General features: G+C 41.4%; 1 protein-coding gene across 3 annotated transcripts in view; it reads left to right on the forward strand.

The window, feature by feature from the left end:
- Window positions 1–19,316, forward strand: part of LOC126108792 (uncharacterized) — a 110,415-nt gene extending 91,099 nt beyond the window's left edge. Inside the window, exon 6 of one of the 3 annotated variants that reach the window (XM_049914150.1) lies at window positions 18,480–19,316. In XM_049914150.1, coding sequence (XP_049770107.1) covers window positions 18,480–18,578 — 99 coding nt within the window. In that variant the 3' untranslated portion in view covers window positions 18,579–19,316. Of the gene's footprint in view, window positions 1–5,016; window positions 5,242–14,946; window positions 15,133–18,479 lie in introns of those variants that run through there. The other 2 variants (XM_049914151.1, XM_049914149.1) reach the window with 2 other exon arrangements.
- Window positions 19,317–20,454: the final 1,138 nt, after the last annotated feature.

The following is a 20,454-nucleotide window of genomic DNA, read 5'->3' on the forward strand; positions in this document are numbered from 1 at the left end:
TATAAGCAGGACACACTGTAGGAGAAAATGCATAAATAGTATAAAATAATCTGTCGTCGAGGTACAAAATTCATTGCAATATTACACTCTACACGAATTGTACTGACTGGCAGTTGGTTCACCAGTTGATAACTCAAAAATTTTATCAGTATTATGCACCATCACTTGTCCCTCTGAGAAACCTAGTATCCATTCTATTAAATATTTGTGACTGAAGTCCGCAATGTGTTTTGTTTCTATCTCTGATTTAAACATATTAACGTTTACATGCACCTCATACCTCAAATCCCTTAACAAAACGTTTCAAGTATACATATGAATTGTCACTGTTGCAAGTGCCAGGAGGTATTGACACAACTTTCCCATTCCCTAGATGCAATTTATTATTAATTCAGTGACGTTACCTATACTTTCATGTGCTGTCCGGTGTGGCCGAGCGGTTCTAGGAGCATCAGTCTGTTACCGCCCGATCGCTACGGTCGCAGGTTCGAATCCTGCCTCGGGCATGGATGTGTGTGGTGTCCTTAGGTTAGTTAGGTTTAAGTAGTTCTATGTTCTAGGGGACTGATGACCTCAGATGTTAAGTCCCATAGTGCTCAGAGCCATTTGAACCATTTTTTTTATACTTTCGTGTGTTTCCAGCCAGTCAGCGGCTGTACATCACTACCCCCTTCTCGTATCTTGGAGGAAAGTAGTTTGCTTTCAATGTAAACCAATTAGGATTAGAGTGAACATAATTACATTGCAGCTTCAAATGATGTGGAGAGTTTGCATACTGCTTGTTTTTATGCAATTTTCAGGAAAAATATCATGCAGAAATATCCTCAGACGTATGAACTGAAGTCATGGTAGCGTAGAACATTGTACAACAGCTGGTTCCTATTGGTGAAGTGACAACACAATTGTTCAGGTGGCCTTAAATCACAGTATCTAAATTGACGGTCCCATGTTTCTTGGATTTCCACATTGTCTCAGGCAATGTATCCTTCATAAACGCGCTGTAAAATCTCATGATTTTAAGTTTTCTGACGATTTTAAGCAGATCTGTGTTTTCAGCCCTTTTATCCAGTACCATTGCTGTGGGCATTTTTTATGAACAACCCAAGCCATTTCCTGTATTTTAAATATAGGCCTTTACCTATAGCGATGGCCTCCATGGTCATATTATGCCTTGTAGCTGCTTGTAACTACTTTTCGCTTTTTCGGGCGTTCTGTACTGCTTGAAATATATCAGCTCTCCTAACTAATGAAACCAGTAGCTGACAGCCCAGCAAATGGAGGTATCAGAAACTGAATTATTCCACCAGATGTCTTTCGTATTTGTAGGAACCTGGGCGTTTCAACACACCATTTCCTTCCTTCTTTCTGCCTCAAGGCACATTTTGCAGCTGTCACCAATTTTTTAAATATCCCATAGGTTTTCCTTCTTCTTTAGTATGCAGTGAGCTGCATTCAGTATTGCTTGAAGGTTAGTCCAATACCCAAATTAGGTTCGAGCAAACATTGCCTTATCAACCCCACATGCAGAAATAGGTTTTCCCACATGAATATCTGTCCCTTGACATACCTGTGCAGACTTATCAATGAATGTTTGGTCTGCAATATGGTGATCAGTATTTGTAGTGTAGGCGATGATGGGCTCTTTGCATACATTGTCCAATGCATTAAAGCCCTTATCACCATAAGCTAGGTGCTATTTCAATTTTGTTCCAGCTCCACAGAAATTGTATCCAGAGATACAAACTTTTGATGGCAGATTCTCGAGAATACCACCTCCAACTTGGTTGATACGTTTCCTAGCACTCGTGTCACTCTACTGCATGGTTTGAGCTTTGCTTTTCGAATTACATAGCAAATTGCGAGTGTTCACCCAGCTGTTGAGCTTTGATGAGAAACTAAGCCATTTCATCAATGCCCTGTTCCCTTGACATCTTATGACATGCTCTATGAGGAACATATTGTGTTCAAAGCTTTCCTGTAATTCGTTTGTGATGTCAATAGGTTTGTTCTTAATTCTGTGGTGAATAATGCGATTATACTCGTCAATGATTTGTGGCTGTATGTTCAGCCATTTGCACATACGTTGAAGATTAAATTGTTTCCACATTCGGTTTTTGATTGTCCAGTTCAACCATTTGGCAATACTAGTTTCCAAATGGGAGAATGCTGAGTATTGATTTATCCAACATCATTCCAATTCTGCTTTGAAATGCCTATCGTAAAATTCACTTCCATCATATGCCTCAAGGTTGTTGGGGAGTAGCCGGCCGCGGTGCCCGAGTGGTTCTAGGCGCTCAGTCCGGAACCGCGCGACTCCTACGGTCGCAGGTTCGAATGCTGCCTCAGGCATGGATGTGTGTGATGTCCTCAGGTTAGTTACGTTTAAGTAGTTCTAAGTTCTAGGGGACTGATGACCACAGATGTTAAGTCCCATAGTGCTCAGAGCCATTTGAACCATTTTTTTTTGTTGGAGAGTCGAGTTAGTCCTGTCTGCAACAGTTGTTTAGAAACCTCTCAAATCTCCTTCCCTGTGTTTACTTTCAGAGGTAAGGAGCAAGCAAAATTAGAATGTGTGTCTGTGACTGTGAGAATGTACTTGAAACCATTGTTTGATTTTTAGTAGTCTTGCGTATTTGAGATAAGCCTGCCATGCATAATCCATTCCTCATATCAGAAATATTGTGCATGCAGGTCTGTAAAGCTCGTGAACAACTCTCTCCGCAATTACTCGACGATGCATATTTTTCAAACCTCAGGTAAGATCGATAATATTTTGCTCATGTGATCAGCATTCTCTTCATCAGCTGAAGCTGTAAACAGTCGTAATCGAGCTATGATTTCATTTAGTTACCATAATTTGTATACTCTAGAGGTAGATTGTTCAGTCTTTCAGACTAAACTTCGGTTATTTTACCTGCACTATGTGGAGCTGCTACTGCTGATACAGTTAAAATACTGTATTTGTCACTCTATGAAACTTCCATTCATCCTTTTGGGGTTTTACACATGCTGGTCATGAGTAATAATGGACCACATGTTTTTATAGTTTCAGGGTATATTTTTAACATTTGACGTTTTCAGAATTATTAACTGTAAGAGCCTAGGCAATCTTTCCAATTCCTTGGTCCCAATTCTTATTGCCTTCCTGATTAATAATATTGAGTGATTACCTAACAAATATGGTTTTGTCCTGATTACCCCTTATGTTTTCTTAACTCAGAATTACTCCTCCTCCTCCTCCTCTTGTTTCTGTTTTTATCCACAATCCATGACAGTTCTTTCAGCCTGTCAGTTCCTGGCTTAAATGTTACAGAGAGATGCTGGTCTTGTTGCAGTTGACCAAACTTTCACAAAAGTAACTTCTATCACATTGCCTTCTGCCCCTCTATTTTTAGCATTACACTGTTTCGACATCCTGTTGTATACTAAGGCATTTTTGAGACAGTTTACAACCTAAGTGTGCTTCGACACTATGAGTGGTAATGGGAGTGAAGTGCTATCACATTGTCTTTCCACACATACGTTAATTTTGCTTTGACTTCTTTAATTTCTCTTTGACACACAGTTCACATTGCTGTATTCGAGCATTCAACACCTCAACATTCATAGCACCTCCCTTGACAAGACCTTCAGTTCCCTTAATTTAGTGTTGATTGCCTCCATTTTTTGTCAAATGCACGTGCTTTGCATCCTCTGAATGAATGAATGTACAACACATGTTCAAATTTGTACATAGTGTACAATATACTGACACGTGCGTTTTGGTACATTGCCTTGTTGAAGAATCTTCTTGAAGCTTTGTTTCTATTGATCCTCATTCAATTTACTAGTTTCATATGTAACCAGCAAGCTATACTGACAGTTACTCCAGCAATCCTCATTTCCAGCGAATTCATTGAGTGACATGTCAGTTCCTACATGTGCTTGGAAATATGCTTTAAATTCAGATTGTCCTGTTCGAAAGTTATAAGGTTTGTGTATCGCTTGGGATGCTTAAGTATGTCTCAGTGAAATAAAATACATTGACTTGCCTGTGGCAAATCAGAAATACTTGCAGATATCCTGATTTTCCACTGAGATGTTGCCAAATATGAATATGCTGTTAGGTTTTACGTTTTCAGGTGGTGGAATATAATTGCTTTTGGAATATCGCTGGCTGTTTAGTATGTTACTCCCTTAATGCCATGCAAAATTTCCTGCAGTAGCTGATATTTTGACTGAAACAGAATTTGTGAAAAATATATACATGCTCTAAGTGGACTCCCAGAAGATATGTCAACAGTGTAAAAACTAGATTATTTTCCACAGCATGAAGCCCCAATAACCAAAGCACTATTAATATCAGGAAGTAATGATCCATTCGTCTTGTTCTTCTGGTTTCTACCTTCATCATTGCAGGACCAGTCATTTAAAGACTCTTGTGGTGAGACTTTCGTCCACTTGGTTGTGGTGGTAACTGTTTATTTACATTGAAATGAAGAGTTTTTGTAAACTCTTACTCGCAACTGGGTATATAAACAAACTTAAATAAGACTGTAATTCAGTGCCCACATCTGGTAATGTTGAATCATACATTTCCACTACAGTCAGTGCAGAGAATGCATCATCAAGTCGAGCTATGGTATTTTCCAGTGAATGGAGAGTTTGGCAAGCTATGGACACTAGGTAACTGCACAATGTGCTGTTGAATTGGAGGATATGTGACTGCCTTTTTTGCCAACGCATTAGCTCATCCTGTACTGCATTTCATTAAACTGTTAAAAGTCTGCTACAGTAGATCTGTGCTCCTTATGTTGTTAAATACTTTAACTGTACCAATTGAATCCCGTACAGAGATGGTATGATGACCTGGTAACAGCAGGGGAGAGCAAACGTTTTTGTGTAACAAGGCTGAAATTAGCTTTGACATATTGTGTGGTCAATGTCATTCATCCAAGGATAATATTACTTTGTCATCACTAAATATATGGTTTTCAATTAATTCCACTTATTAGAACTCCCTATTCAATATTACAGAGACACTGACGTGCTTACACCCACTGGTATTCGAACAGTAGGTTTGATTGAACAGCTTTATGTTGACACCAGATGCCTGCTGCTGCAATGACTTCATCTTTCCTGCAAGGAAGGCACGTGGTGTTAGTTAGAAGCTTATTTGCACATTTTCTCTGTTAATCAGCATCAGCATTAATAATTAAACTGGCTCACAACAGGGACTTTGGATGAGCGAATTATTTATCAGTTGCTGTAAGTATATTTTCGCAACATCTACTACTATTATAGTTATAATTGTATTATTTTATTATTACTTTATTATTATTATTGCTTTATTATTATTATTTAGCTTCAACTCCCGTATTTTCTGCACATTTGTGTATTTATCAGGCACATTTATACACTTTATTAACTGTGTAGTGCATAGAACCACTGTCTGCATTGCATCACTCATTTGTTTTACCTAATGTGCAACACTTAGATAGCCCAGTCCAGTGGTAGCTCTCATAGTAGCAGCAGTAGCACATCAGAGTACTATGAGCTGACACATCTAAAATAAGAAGCGACTTATATGAAATTTTGTCAGTGTTCCTTACCTTCAATATTTTTTATATGTCAGTGTATTTACTATGCCAACTCTGGTACGGACAGATACAGTAACGGCTGTGTTCAAGTCTGAATCAAGTTGATGATTCTTCATTGCCAGCTCCAGGCAGTGTTGTCCACCAATTGGTGCACTGCTGCAGTCACCTTGGGTACTGTCCACACTGAGATTGATCTCTCACTTGCAGTTGAGTGGGAAGTCATTTCAGCATGTGGGTGGTAGTGAAAGAATTTCCATGTTGGTGATTGGAGAGCCTACTCAGGTCGTCAGATTAACAGATTCAGGTGCTGTCCATGGCTCATGAAATCCATGAGCCAGATGAAGTTTATTCCATGTTCCAGAGGAAGCCTCTCAGCGTGCAAGACTGGGCATTCACAGAGGGTAGTACTACTGGTAATTGGAAGCTCAGATGTTACGTATGTAATGGCACCATTTAGAGATACGACTGCATAGGAGGAGAAGGGATCCAATGTGCATTCTGTATGCATACTGGGAGGAGTCTTTACAGATAAGGAATGGGTGCCTCCAAATGCCATGAAAAGCATGGTGGTGGCTCACATTGGTGCTCACAATATGTTCCACATAGGATTGGAAGAGGTTCTCTCTAGTTTCAAGTGACCACCCAGTCTTGCTTGCGAGGTGGTGGAGCTCACCATCTGTAGCATCGTGGGCAGAACTGAAAGTGGTTCATTGGTACAGAGTGGAGTGAAGGTCTGAATTAGAGTCACAGACAGTTCTGCGACTTTGTAGGTTGCAGATTCCTCGACTGGCGCCAAAAGGTGGTGGATTTACGCGTTCTGCTAAGTGGTTCAGGAGTCAACAACACAAAGGAAGCAGTTGCACGAGTAAGGGGATGTGTAGAGGAGACTGGGCTTTTTTAGGTTAGAGGGTCTTCAGTTTCAAAGGCTGCAAGTAGAACACCGAAAGAAGGTAGATACAGCCACAATAAAGGAATGGAAATAAGTTCAGCTGAAATTTTTCAAGAGATCTAACTATGTTCACAAAGAATAGATGAAATACAGTTGGTGGTGTAGTGTTCATTGCTGGTGGAAGTAGTTTACCTTGTAGTGAAATTTAAGTAGGTAGTTCCTCTAAGGTAGTATGGGTAGCGATCAGTTAAAAGTTCTGGGCTGAGATGCCGTTTCCGATCTGTAAAACGACTTCTTCCTGACGTTTCGTTGCCAGCTGCGGGCAACATCTTTGGAGGTGAGTCAATGATGGCTGCCAGGCAGTGGAATTCCTGTTCATATAAAGTGCACCAACATATGTCACGTGGGACCGACTGTAAGTCTCTCTCTGACTAACGTAATTATTCTCTATCGAATGTAATCGATCGTCAAATGGTTGGTGGAAAGGCGACCACCATATCCTGTGTAACTGTAAGCCTTCCTCTTTTCTGTCGAAATTATTGTGGTGTTCCTGAATCTCTATAGCTTTCCTATACATATGTGCATAATAATAGACGTCCTGGCCAACACGCTTGTCACTAAATTTTATTTCATGATCACCATCTTTAAAAACTTGGGCCGCTACAGCTGATTCGTCGGTATATCCCCGTGGACAGTTTCTTTTGTGTTCAGTTTAGCGGGTATTGACACTTCTTTAGCGGGTATTGACCTTCTCACAGCCACATGCAATGTTATGCAGCGAGAGTGGAATGGTGGAGAAGTAGATTAAAAATGATGGTTCGATGACCTGCTGCCAGGCCCGTAATTATGAATGGCAGAGTAATCATGTACATATAGATCAGGCATCATCGTCGTTTTACATATGTAAGAGGATCTGTTGGGCTTAGAACGTTTAGGTGGTGTGGCTGGTAGTGGTCGCAGAGCCAGTTGCTCTTCACATATTTACCAACAGTATTCCCATTACATTTTCTGAGATACCACAGCAACAGCAAGTTACTTCAATATCTTCATCATCAGCACTCCCATTACAGCGTGCCGTGGACAAAAAGTAAATTAACTGAATATAGAAAATCGAATACTTAGCAGTGTGATTTCTTTTTTGTTTTTAATGCTTACTGTCTATGTCTTCATCAGTCATTGTCAATATGCAAATGCTGTGAGAGTGCTGTGCATAGATATTTAAAAAAGAAAGTACAACCTGCTACTAATACAATAGTAACAAAACATAATGAGAGTTACAGATAGATCAGTTCTTAAACGTTTCTTGTATGGACAGGCATTTTAAACAATTCCAACATACGCAGTACTTCATACATGTTAGTTGTTGTACTGTGATATGACATAGTGGGCTCAGAGACGTGAGATGCACAGGGCAATGTGTGCTTCAGGAAAGTTGCTGGAGCACTGGCCGTGGGAGTAAAGACTTCCGCTGCGGCATCGGTGCAGGCGCGCAACTCTCCAGTGCAGGCTGGGTAGCACTCTGAATCGGCAGGTGCCGCTCGTAGCCGACGCTCCTAAGCACACCTGAGCTACAGGCTGACTTCAATACCTTGTAAGATCTGTAGGATCATGTTCTATACTGACTTAATGATGACACCTTAGATGCATTACTTTAAAACATGAACACAATACAGCCGAAGCTTAATTAAAGTCTGTTTGCTGTCTGACACCTATAGGGGTCACAGGCGTCATTTAGATGTTCGTGATTTGTTGATAATGTAACAAAAAATACAGTTCAAACAAGCAACAAATCCACTGTATTCAGCAAAAATTTGGATTCCAAAATGCTAATTCTTAAGAAGAAAAAAAAAAAAAGGAAACTGGATTCATTTCAAATTATATTTACTTCAAATGCGCATTTTTTCAGATTGACTGTGATAGAGGTCGTCAATTTAGTAGCATGTTTGCTCCTGGTATGAGAGAATTAGCCGTCTACATTTATTATAGACCTTTTCGCCCCATATCTCCACTACTTCCCGTGTGTACAGCGCAATTATTTATGAAACCGTTTGGATTGTTGAGCATGTACATCTTAATGCCATATTTATTACGTTTGCTTTTTATGTGTTGTCTAAATGACAATCTTCCCCTCCAAAGAATTACTGATGCATCTGTTGATAAATCTCTTCCCGGGTAATACACTTGAGACATTCTCGTGTTGAAATAATCCAATATAGGTCGTATCTTATATAAACGATCGTTTCGTTTCGGGTTTACTGGATGTGGATTTTTTTCAAAATGCAGAGAGCGTAATATGATCAAATACCGGTCTCTGCTTATACTCATCGCTATTCCTCTATTCTCAAACAGTGGTTCTTTCTTCAAGTAGTCTTGTAATCGCGGATATTTAACGTTACCCATATGTAACGAAACACCCAGGAAAACTAGTATTTCGCCTATACTAAGAGGTTTCCATTTACAGATCCTAGATCCCTCTTTGGTATTTTCGCTCAGCAATATGTTGACTGCGTTAACGTTCGTTTCGTCAACTACAAGTTGCATAAATTCGTGTGTTACCAATAATCTGAAGAAATCCATAGGAGAATTGCCAGCAGGATGAATTTGCAAAACTTCTTCTTCGTGAATGGGTGATACTGCATATTATGTGGTTCTTTATGCCAGGACTCACCTGGATTATCTCCGTGTGACAGGTCTGGCTCTTTTTCGTCGTCGATTTCCACACAATCGTCGTGATCTGTATCGTCAGAATCGGAACTGTCACGAAAGAGGATTCGAAAGCTGTGCTTCCACGCTACCATCACTCTGCAGTTCCTCTGCAGCCTCTAAGTGATAATCTCCATGGTATGCCTGGTCCTCACTACACAGAAAATCACTGTCGTCTAGTACACTAAGTAACTGTTCCTCTGTTAATTTAACACTTTTCCTGCTCCTTTTCACATTGGAAGGTCCAGGTGCCGGTTCATTAGCCGCCATTACGAACAACATAAGTTCGATAACTGACCACACAGAAGTGTACACGCATTGATGCTAGCCTAGAAGCTGCAACTAGACTGAGTAATCCGACAGTGAGCGCGGACGCCTCTAAGCGACACCCGCACGGGCTTGTGGCTTGTTGTGACACTTACCAGCATCAGCCGCAGCGAAAGTGTTAAAGGCTGGGTGCTTATGCTCATATCAGTGAAATATGACATGCATCTGAACTGCACTAGGAATAGGAGCTGCTACACATAAAATTAGCCAAAGGACTGGGAGGAGACAGGAGAGTCCTCATTCCTTCCATTCCCCCTCCCCTCCCATATACCCTTTGTCCTGTGGGCCTCAGGCCCTAGTTGCTTTCTTCCACCCCTCACTCCTGTCCCCCCTCACTCCTGTCCCCCCCTCACTCCTGACCCCCCCTCACTCCTGTCCCCCCCTCACTCCTGTCCCCCCTCACTCCTGTCCCCCCCTCACTCCTGTCCCCCCCACACTCCTCTCCCCCCTCACTCCTGTCCCCCCTTACTCCTCTCCCCCCCTCACTCCTCTCCCCCCCTCACTCCTGTACCCCCCCTCACTCCTGTCCCCCCCTCACTCCTGTCTCCCACCTCACTCCTGTCTCCCACCTCACTCCTGTCTCCCACCTCACTCCTGTCTCCCACCTCACTCCTGTCTCCCCCCTCACTCCTGTCTCCCCCCTCACTCCTGTCCCCCTCTCACTTCTGTCCCCCCCTCACTCCTGTCTCCCACCTCACTCCTGTCTCCCACCTCACTCCTGTCTCCCACCTCACTCCTGTCTCCCACCTCACTCCTGTCTCCCACCTCACTCCTGTCTCCCCCCTCACTCCTGTCTCCCCCCTCACTCCTGTCCCCCCCTCACTCCTGTCCCCCTCTCACTCCTGTCCCCCCCTCACTCCTGTCCCCCCTCACTCCTGTCCCTCCCTCACTCCTGTCCCCCCTCACTCCTGTCCCCCCTCACTCCTGTCCCCCCCTCACTCCTGTCCCCCCCTCACTCCTGTCCCCCCCTCACTCCTGTCCCCCCCTCACTCCTGTCTCCCCCTCACTCCTGTCTCCCACCTCACTCCTGTCTCCCCCCTCACTCCTGTCTCCCACCTCACTCCTGTCTCCCCCCTCACTCCTGTCTCCCCCCTCACTCCTGTCTCCCCCCTCACTCCTGTCCCCCCCTCACTCCTGTCCCCCCCTCACTCCTGTCCCCCCCTCACTCCTGTCCCCCCCTCACTCCTGTCCCCCCCTCACTCCTGTCCCCCCCTCACTCCTGTCCCCCCCTCACTCCTGTCCCCCCTCACTCCTGTCCCCCCCCGCTCCTGTCCCCCCCGCTCCTGTCCCCCCCGCTCCTGCCTCCCCCCTCGCTCCTGCCTCCCCCCCTCGCTCCTGCCTCCCCCCCTCGCTCCTGCCTCCCCCCCTCGCTCCTGCCTCCCCCCCTCGCTCCTGCCTCCCCCCCTCGCTCCTGCCTCCCCCCCTCGCTCCTGCCTCCCCCCCTCGCTCCTGCCTCCCCCCCTCGCTCCTGCCTCCCCCCCTCGCTCCTGCCTCCCCCCCTCGCTCCTGCCTCCCCCCCTCGCTCCTGCCTCCCCCTCCCCTCGCTCCTGCCTCCCCCTCCCCTCGCTCCTGCCTCCCCCTCCCCTCGCTCCTGCCTCCCCCTCCCCTCGCTCCTGCCTCCCCCTCCCCTCGCTCCTGCCTCCCCCTCCCCTCGCTCCTGCCTCCCCCTCCCCTCGCTCCTTCCTCCCCCTCCCCTCGCTCCTGCCTCCCCCCCCCTCGGTCCAGCCTCCCCCCCCTCGGTCCTGCCTCCCCCATTCACTCCTGTCTCCCCCCTCTCGGTACTGCCTCCGCCCCATCACTCCTGGCACCCCCTCTCTCCTGCCTCCCCCCATCTCCCCCCTTCACTCCCAACCCCCCCTCACTCCCGTCCAATCTCCCCCCCTCCAGTCCTCTCTCCACCCCGCTCCCGTTTTCTCTCCCCCCTCCCCCTGTCCTCTCCCCCTCACCTCTCGCTCCCGTCCTTTCCCCCTACCCCCTCGCTCCTGTCCTTCCTCCCCCATCCCCCTGTCATCTGTCCCCCCCTCCCTCTGCCCCCTCCAACTCTTCTGTATCATCCACATGATATCTAGACTGTGTCAAGAAACATGGCTTCAGAGATCCCCAACCTATGTACTTGTGACATTTGGATGTTGGGGATGTATGCAGATACTCCTGATCCGAAGGATATCATATGATGACAGTCTGATTACACTGAATATGCTGTAGGCAACCATGCCCTGTCATGGATACAGCATGTTGCACAATCAATAGACCATTTTGAACATGTAACTTTCATCATATCCTAATAAACATACCAGAACCACCATTATCATTGGTCTGATCGTTTCTCCCCTTTCCTGCACTGATATCTCGTTCTCACTGCTTGTAGCGCCATATTATCATCTGGTGGCGGAAAGTGGAAATATTATTTTTCAGTGTACTCAGTGAGGACACTTGTTAATGAACATCCTAAAATGTCACAGCATCTTGCAAAGTATAGAGCTCACACAGCAGCATCCAGAACACTGTCAGTTTAATTACAATCACTTAAAATGCCTCGGATTGCCTTCTTGTTATGGAAACAGGGTGCTGTTTAGACAGTTTTACACTTCATAAATTCATAATAAAGCTACTGGGACATCTAACAGAGATACCACACTCGTTCAACGATTACTACTCAGCAGGGTTTCTTATCAGCAGCTTGTGTTTATTGTTATTACTGTGTTATAATTATGGTGTCTTCTGTCAGTGTCTTTTACAATATTCAGTGTGTGCGACATCTCTAACCATTCAAACCAGCCATAACAGACTTATTATTCTCCATGAGTTCTATCCATAGCTCATGTTCTAGTAGCTAGCATTGCTGCTTATGTATCATGGGGTCCCAGGTTCGATTTATGGCCTGGTTGGGGTACTTTCTCTGCCCAGTGACTGGGTGTTTGTGCTGTCCTCGTAATTTCATCATTATAATTCTTGAAAGTCGCTGCATTGGACTGTGTAAAAATTGGTACTTTGTGCAGGTGCTGATGACCAGGCAGTTGAGCGCCCCACTAACCCATCATCATCCATGAGTTCTCAGAGTAAGAGAACCGTACTTCAACGTGTATTTTAGATAAATGATTTAAGAAGTTCTGGATGACAGTAATATTCATCAACATTACATGATGCAAATTGGTGATACAATTTCAGAAGAGGGCCTGGGGTGGTGGTGGTGGTGGTGGTGGTGGTGGTGGTGCTGGTGGACGAGGAAATGATAATGACAACAGAGGATAGTCAATCACCATGATTCCTGCTTTTATGGTAGGGGAAACTCTTTCAAATGGAGAAATGCACAATCCAAGCAATGTTTGTGCTGGATAATAGAACATTGCTTCGGAGATTGCTGTCCTGTAACTTACTGGTGATGTGATGGGTAGAAATCGAGACATTGTACAAGAAACCAGGTCTACTTTTCCCTCAAGATATTTTAGATGATATTCAACAGTGAAGAAACAAAATCTTGATAATATAAAAATGTTCAAAAGAACATACCTTCTTTGCATGATATTAATTTTTCTGAGTAAAAGCTTTAATAGGCTTTCTTGTATCCACAGCAGTCTCCAACTCTGGCATCAAATGCGTTGACAATATTGCAAATGGCACTTCGCAAACAGCGTTGGCTGAAAGACCAAGTAAAGGGTACGAAGTCCCATTAATCCACCAACACCACTAATTGTACAATAGAGGGGTACTGGAGTATGTAGAGGGTATGTAAGAAACGATTTTTGTTCTAAATGACAGTTCTTTGGTTTGGTAATTGAGAGGACAAAAGAAGGAATAAAGTAGAGGTAACAGCGATAGTGCCAAATATTTTAACAAATGTGTAAACTATCAGCAGTATTACTGTTCAGGCTATAGTATGTGTGTTGATAAAATACATGTGCGTTTCCATCATCACTGCATGAATAGTTCATGAATGTACCTGCCACAAAAAACGTTCTGTGGTAATTATTAAGGATATGACACAAGTACCCAGTACCTACACAACTCTTACATGGAGGTCTCTAAAACAATTCACAAATAATTAACATAAAAATTTATGTATTGTTGAAGTTCTCCAGAAATTCTATTCTTTATCTGGTTTGTGGTTGAGTGGAATAGCATAAAATTCTAATTGTAAGTTTTATTTCTACTACTTTAAGAAATAGAAAGGCATTTGCTTGAAACCTCACTTGCATAGTTTTTGATTACTTTCTTCATTATTTATATTCTGTTACTTCAGTTCCATATCTATGAAAATACTTGTTCTCACTAACTGAGTTAAAAAAAGTTACAATATTTAGTCATTTACTTGTCAACTTCTAGAATCTGACACAATGATACTAGTTACGTTAACAAAACCCTTGTGATCCCAATTAAGAGTTCAAAAGCATTCGAAATTTACCAGATACCATGCCAAACAGAACTATATACCAAACACAATGCAAAAAAGTTAAAACTTAGAACAAAAGAAACCATGGAGCATGTATGCCTTCAGTAGTTTGTGATCTTTCATGTGCAACATGATGCACAAACTGGGGACATGAAAGGCATCACAGTTCTGTTCTGTGGGAAAGGGTTTAACTGCAGGTGGAATTATGGGACCCAGATACTACAGGGGTAACTCACACATCAGCTGTTATCACTGCCACTCGATATGTAGTGTCAGCCTGCAATGTTTAATGGGTGATGTGGTATTTGTGGTTGTATCCTTCAGTCATTTGTGTTCTGCAGTGTCAGGTGAACAAATGTAAAAAGTTTCAAAAAGGCTCACTGCAAATGTACTGGAAAATTTACAACCATTTCAATCTTTTTAGACAGTATTTCCAGTTGTGCAACGCTTCATATAAGTTGCAGTGCCAAAAACACAGTCTGCAAGTATGTCATTCACATTCATTCATTAGTATGCAATTTTTTTCCATAGATTGATGTCATTGATTATTGTTCATGAACAGTCATTATCTACCTGATTAACATCCATACAACATACCTAATCAAAATATTTATGCTTGCACTAGTTCTTGACTTATTGGGAATCAAACAAAAAAATCTGTTTACTAGGTGAAATACATTTATCATTTCCAAAGGTGGAAGTGTTTGCCAGGCACAGCAAAGCCATTTACAGAGCTAAGATAATAGAAGAGAAAAATTTAAAAATCATTTCTCTTAATTAAATCTTTTTTAATGAAAACATGTAACTGAAAATTTTTTTGATACAATTTTATTTCAATTCTCTTCTAAAAATCAATTGGCAGTGACTCATTATTTTTACCTCATCAGTTCCTTCCTTCTGGTGGTATATTATAATTTTAAATCACTAACAGTTACGATATATGTAATTTCTTATGCACTTTTATGAATTCTCGCTTATAGTACTGGATTTATGGACACTAAAATATTTTCTTTCTTGTACGTATATCAATATTTAACATTCTCCTCCTTACTCTTCAGATTGACTCAGTGTACTGGAGGGAGCTGTGGGATATCATGTGAAGAAACTTGCCACCATAGACTGGTCCAGGATGAGTTGGTGATAGACATGAAGTCAACACACGAGTTTGGTACCAATACAGAAGATATGACTGTTGATAAGAACTGCACAGTTGCCATGCGATATAACTATAGTATGAGGGAAAAGGAATTACATGTATATAGCTGTAATTTCTGCCAACAGAGGTTTCCTTCAAAATACAGATTCATAAAGCATGTGTTTATGCACATTGATGGCATGCAACCACCTTTGTATGTTTGTAAGTGGTGTGGTGACGTATTTGACAGTAATGTTCGTTTGAAAAAACATTTGAGAATGAGTGAGAATAATCATGTCTTAACTACTGGCAACCATGAAAAATATGGCTATAGTGATGAGCATCAAAGCAGTATCTTCTCGGATAGTGAGCCAGAAGTTTCTGTCACAGAACACAAGCTGAATTCATACAAGAAATCATGGAAAGCTGTAAACAGGTCTGCTAGTGACATAGGTAACACACATATGACAAGTGATACAGAGGAAACAAATCATTTTGGAACTTTATCTACAACTGTTAATGTCTGTTCCCAGGGTGATCGACTTACTGCAAACAGAACCCACAAATGTGACATTTGTGGCAAATCTTTTGCTGGGGCAGGCAAACTCAAGAAACATGGATTACTTCACACTGGAAAGAAACCTCACAAATGCGATATTTGTGGAAAATCTTTTGCTTTCCCATGCGATGTCAAGAAACACATATTACTTCACACTGGAAAAAAACCTCACAAATGTGAGATTTGTGACAAATCGTTTGGCCAGTCAGGTTATCTCAAGAAACACGCATTAGTTCACACTGGGAAGAAACCTCACAAATGTGTGACTTGTGGGAAATCTTTTGCTTTCCCAAGCGATGTCAAGAAACATATATTACTTCACACTGGAAAAAAACCTCATAAATGTGAGATTTGTGGGAAATCTTTTGTCTGGACAAGCAGTCTCAAGGCACACAAATTAATTCATACAGGAAAGAAACCCCACAAATGTGAGATTTGTGGGAAATCTTTTGCTTTCTCAAACCACCTCAAGAAACATGTATTACTTCACACTGGAAATAAACCTCATAAATGTGGAATTTGTGGGAAATCTTTTGGTTTCTCAAGCAATCTCAGGAAACATGTATTACTTCACACTGGAAAAAAACCGCACAAATGTGTGATTTGTGACAAATCGTTTGCCCAGTCAGGTTATCTCAAGAAACATGCATTAGTTCACACGGGAAACAAACCTCACAAATGTGTGACTTGTGGGAAATCTTTTGCTTTCTCAAACGATCTCAAGAAACATATGTTACTTCACACTGGAAAAAAACCTCACAAATGTGAGATTTGTGACAAATCGTTTGCCCAGTCAAGTTATCTCAAGAAACATTTATTAATTCACACTGGAAAGAAACCTCTCAAATGTGATATTTGTAACAGAAGTTTCACTCAATTGGGTACTCTCAAGACACATGCATTACTTCACATCAGAAAGAAACTACAAGTAAGTGTTAGTTCATGTAAATAGGTTTTCCTGGTCGGTGCCCTCAAGGCCTGTAAAATAATGGATGAAGCAAGGGGACCATAAATTGTAATGCCAGTGAAATAACGTAAAAATGTGGTATAATTGTGAAACAATGTGCAGTAATATGTACTACAGAGTGGTAACAGATAATGTGACAATATAAAAATCTATATCTGCAGCTTGAGATGTCAAGAAACTGTATTACTAAATACTCAAGAAACATGAATCAAATGTGTTTCTGTCATTAACACTGCTGTTTTTTCGTATCAGTCTTGAGACAAGAAGATTGTGTATTGTGATAAATCCATATGTTTGTTAGTAATCATACGTACCATGCAATATTCAGTATAAGGCCGAGGATAGGTGATGACTTGCTGCTTATTATTCCAAACATAGCCATCATGTAGTACTTGTAACTCTGCATTTTAGAAACAATGACATCAAAAATATATTCATGGCACTTCCTTCACTCAGGCTAGTAAACTCATCACTGGAGAAACATGATTATGGCAATTATTTTACTCAGATGTATTTTCTCAAGAGGTCTGCTGTATGTGACATTAATAGAGTGTACATTTATGTTCTGTTAGTACTAATCCTGCATTACTAAATGTAACGACAAATACAGCAACCTGCTTAATATCATGTTTGTCCGCCTTTGGAACACAATACTTCGACAGTTCTACATGATATGGACTTCACATGTCGTTTATGTGTGTGTGGATGTATGTTGTACCAGTTGCATTCCACACGTTCAGATCAGCTACATAGTGTGGTCGAGATAGGTACCATGCTACTCAGACGACTGTGGAGTCGTTCTGCACATGTGACATGGACAGTTATCCTGCTGGAAGATGCCTTCACCATGGGAGAGCACATCAGTATTGAAGGAATCTATGCAGTAGCAATAAAGGTCACATAGTTGGCAACTGTCATGATGCCTTCAGTTTCTACCAGATGTCCCAAAGGAGCCCCAGTGACTGTCCCCATAGCGTAATGGGCCCTCCACTTAGTGCCATTCACCTAGATGATAGCATATCTGGACATGGCAACTGACCTGGTGTAATAGGAAATGTCACCCATCCTGACAGTTGACATTTGCATTGACCTTCATTATAGCCTCAATGATCCCTTGCCCACTGCAGTTCCAATTGAACATTTTGGTGGATTGGTATGGAAACATACAGTGACCATATGTCGTGTAACCCTATGTTCAACAATGTACATGGAATTGTGGGTTCAAAAACGTGTATGGCTCCTCAAGCATTGTTGTCCGTAATTAGATATGCCACATATTGCCACATCTCCAGCTTCACAGAGCAGGCAAGCCTCTGACCTCCATGATTTGTGATAAAGGATAGGTGTATTACATGTTTTTATAAGGTTATCGATTTATCACCTTTCAGCCACTTTCCACAGCTGTTCACAAAAGGAGTATGGATCCAGCCTACCAGCTTCACCACTTTTGAGGTGCTAGTTCCCAACTGCAATGCCACTGTAACCTGCCCTTTGCTAAAGTCACTTATGTCATTGGATTTATGTGTTCGTGACCCATCTAGTTGGTAGAACAATTTCTTGTTAATTTCTGGTCTGCTTATGTGCGTGTAATCTGCTTATTGCGTCATGAAATTACAACATGTGGCATTCATTCTCCTCACAGGCAGTATTCATGACATTTTTGCTCATCAGTGCATCTTCACATAAATGGGTCAGATGCTGAAATGTGTAATCTAATAAATATTCTTGGTTGCCATTTACACCAGTGCACAATAGCTATATATTTTGCGAATATGTTTGGTTTCATAAAGCTCTGTACATGATTGGAGGATAATGTAGATAAATGTTATGCACCAAAGCTCTTAATTATTTTTTCAGCATTTAGTACCATGTTAGTTATACACAAATTGAAATAGGTAAGAAAACATTAGGTCTTACGATTTGATTCCAGTTTCTCGTATACGCAACAACAACAACACTTGGGAGAGCTCAGAACGTGAGTACTAAATATTTCTTGCGTTTTATTCAAAAATGTTTCCATTGTGGATAGTTTCCTTAATTTCTGTAAATAAACATGACGTTTTTGGATATCTGTATTCATGTTCATATTTAATTTCAGAATGATTGTTTTTATTTTTGATTTCCTACCTATTTGTTATTGGTGAAAGTGGTTTAGTATGTCCAACCACACATGTAACAACTGGAGATAATTATAATTAAGTGATTGGCACTGTTTTGTTTTTCTACACTTCAGCTATGACACTTTGTACTGATGTGATTACATTTTATTCCATCTTTCTCATGATAACACATCCACAACTGCTGTATGGATTATTCAACATCAACATACATTTGTATTAAATATTATTTTCTAATAAAAGGAAAGGAAACCAGGTTTCTGGACAATAGCCTTATATTCCGATGAATCTGAAAATACACTACTAAGTGTGGTGAGGATACATATTATGAATCTCTAAGAAAAACAGTAAAATTTGTAGCAATGTGTTCAAAAGATACACAGTATGGACTGAATATCTCTGTGTGTGCTAAAGATAGGTCATATAACATTTCTCTGGTACACGAGATGTAAGCAGAAAATAAACATATTCAGTGGTTGTGTGGAAAACTACCCAAAGAACTCAGTCTACATAAACACAATAGATACCCATAAATTAAGGAATGTAACTGCACCTAATAAAATCATAGCCTAAGTTAATCATGACAGAATAAACTTTTGCACCAGAATGGTCAAGGACAAGTCAATTTTAGGATGTGGATTCAATACAAAAGGAGGTTTAGCTCAATAATATTGATAAGATTGATTATTTTTCCTATAATCTCTGCAGTTTGTAGTATAAAAGTTAAAAATTACAAAATTATTGAAGGATACATTACAAATGGGTAATACAGCCATAATAAACTAATCTCCTTAAGACAACTGTACCAGTATCATTGTTTTATTAAATCTTATTTCATGTACTTAATTGATATTGATTCTTAAGTAATATGTTATTGGTTTGGTCCTTAGCTAAGTGGAATTTAATGTTCTCACATGTTGCAAACTGACAAAATTATACAATGGAAACAAACTAATACATATCAGCATCCCATCTAATGCTTACTTGTAAACGAATAAACGAATCATGACTGAATTGTGCCAGGATCCAAAATCCACTTAAATATTAAATTACCCAACAGCTGCTGCTCATGCACCAAGTGATCTCAATGGTTCACAATATCTTTGATTGCATATGATCCATATAATCGTTCTGAGGACAACTACAGTGACTGGAAGAGAGATGACACTGGGTCAACCACTCTGTATAGGTATTCCAGGTTACTCCTCTCAGTGATGTGTGCAGTGCCGTGGTCAATAGTAACTTGCCATTTTCCCAAGCTAGTATTCATCAGTGGTTTGCAGAAGGCGAGTCTTTGATTTTTGGTTGTGTACACAGGCCGTCAGTTGGGTGCTGGCACAAAAAGTGTTTCAGGCAAATTAGCAGAAAAGTTCAAAGCTATAGTCTGTGTAAGTAAAATGAGCAGGTAATCTAATGGTGGGTGTGATACATATATAATAAGAACGTTGAATAAAAGTCTACCATTGGAGAAACTCATTAAGTCTGAAGTGTAAATGCATGGTCACAGCAGAGAACTGCTACTATAGTTGACTGTGCTACCAAATACAGTAATCTGTTCTCATTGGGCCTGAATAAAAATTTGTGCTTTGCCTCAACAGTGTGAGAGCAAGGGAATTCTTTAGTTTCCTCTAAAAGCAATGCAGTTTCACATTTAACGACACTAGTGCAGAGTAATAAGGTAGGATGCTTGTAATAATTAGTGTTAATGCACAGTTGAATCTGGAACTACATGACAGTCTAATGGACACCCCTTGCAAACAAACAGGATGTCCGTTTGCCAAACATGGC

This window comes from Schistocerca cancellata, chromosome 11, assembly GCF_023864275.1.
Source record: "Schistocerca cancellata isolate TAMUIC-IGC-003103 chromosome 11, iqSchCanc2.1, whole genome shotgun sequence".
NCBI classification, from domain to species: Eukaryota; Metazoa; Arthropoda; class Insecta; order Orthoptera; family Acrididae; genus Schistocerca; species Schistocerca cancellata.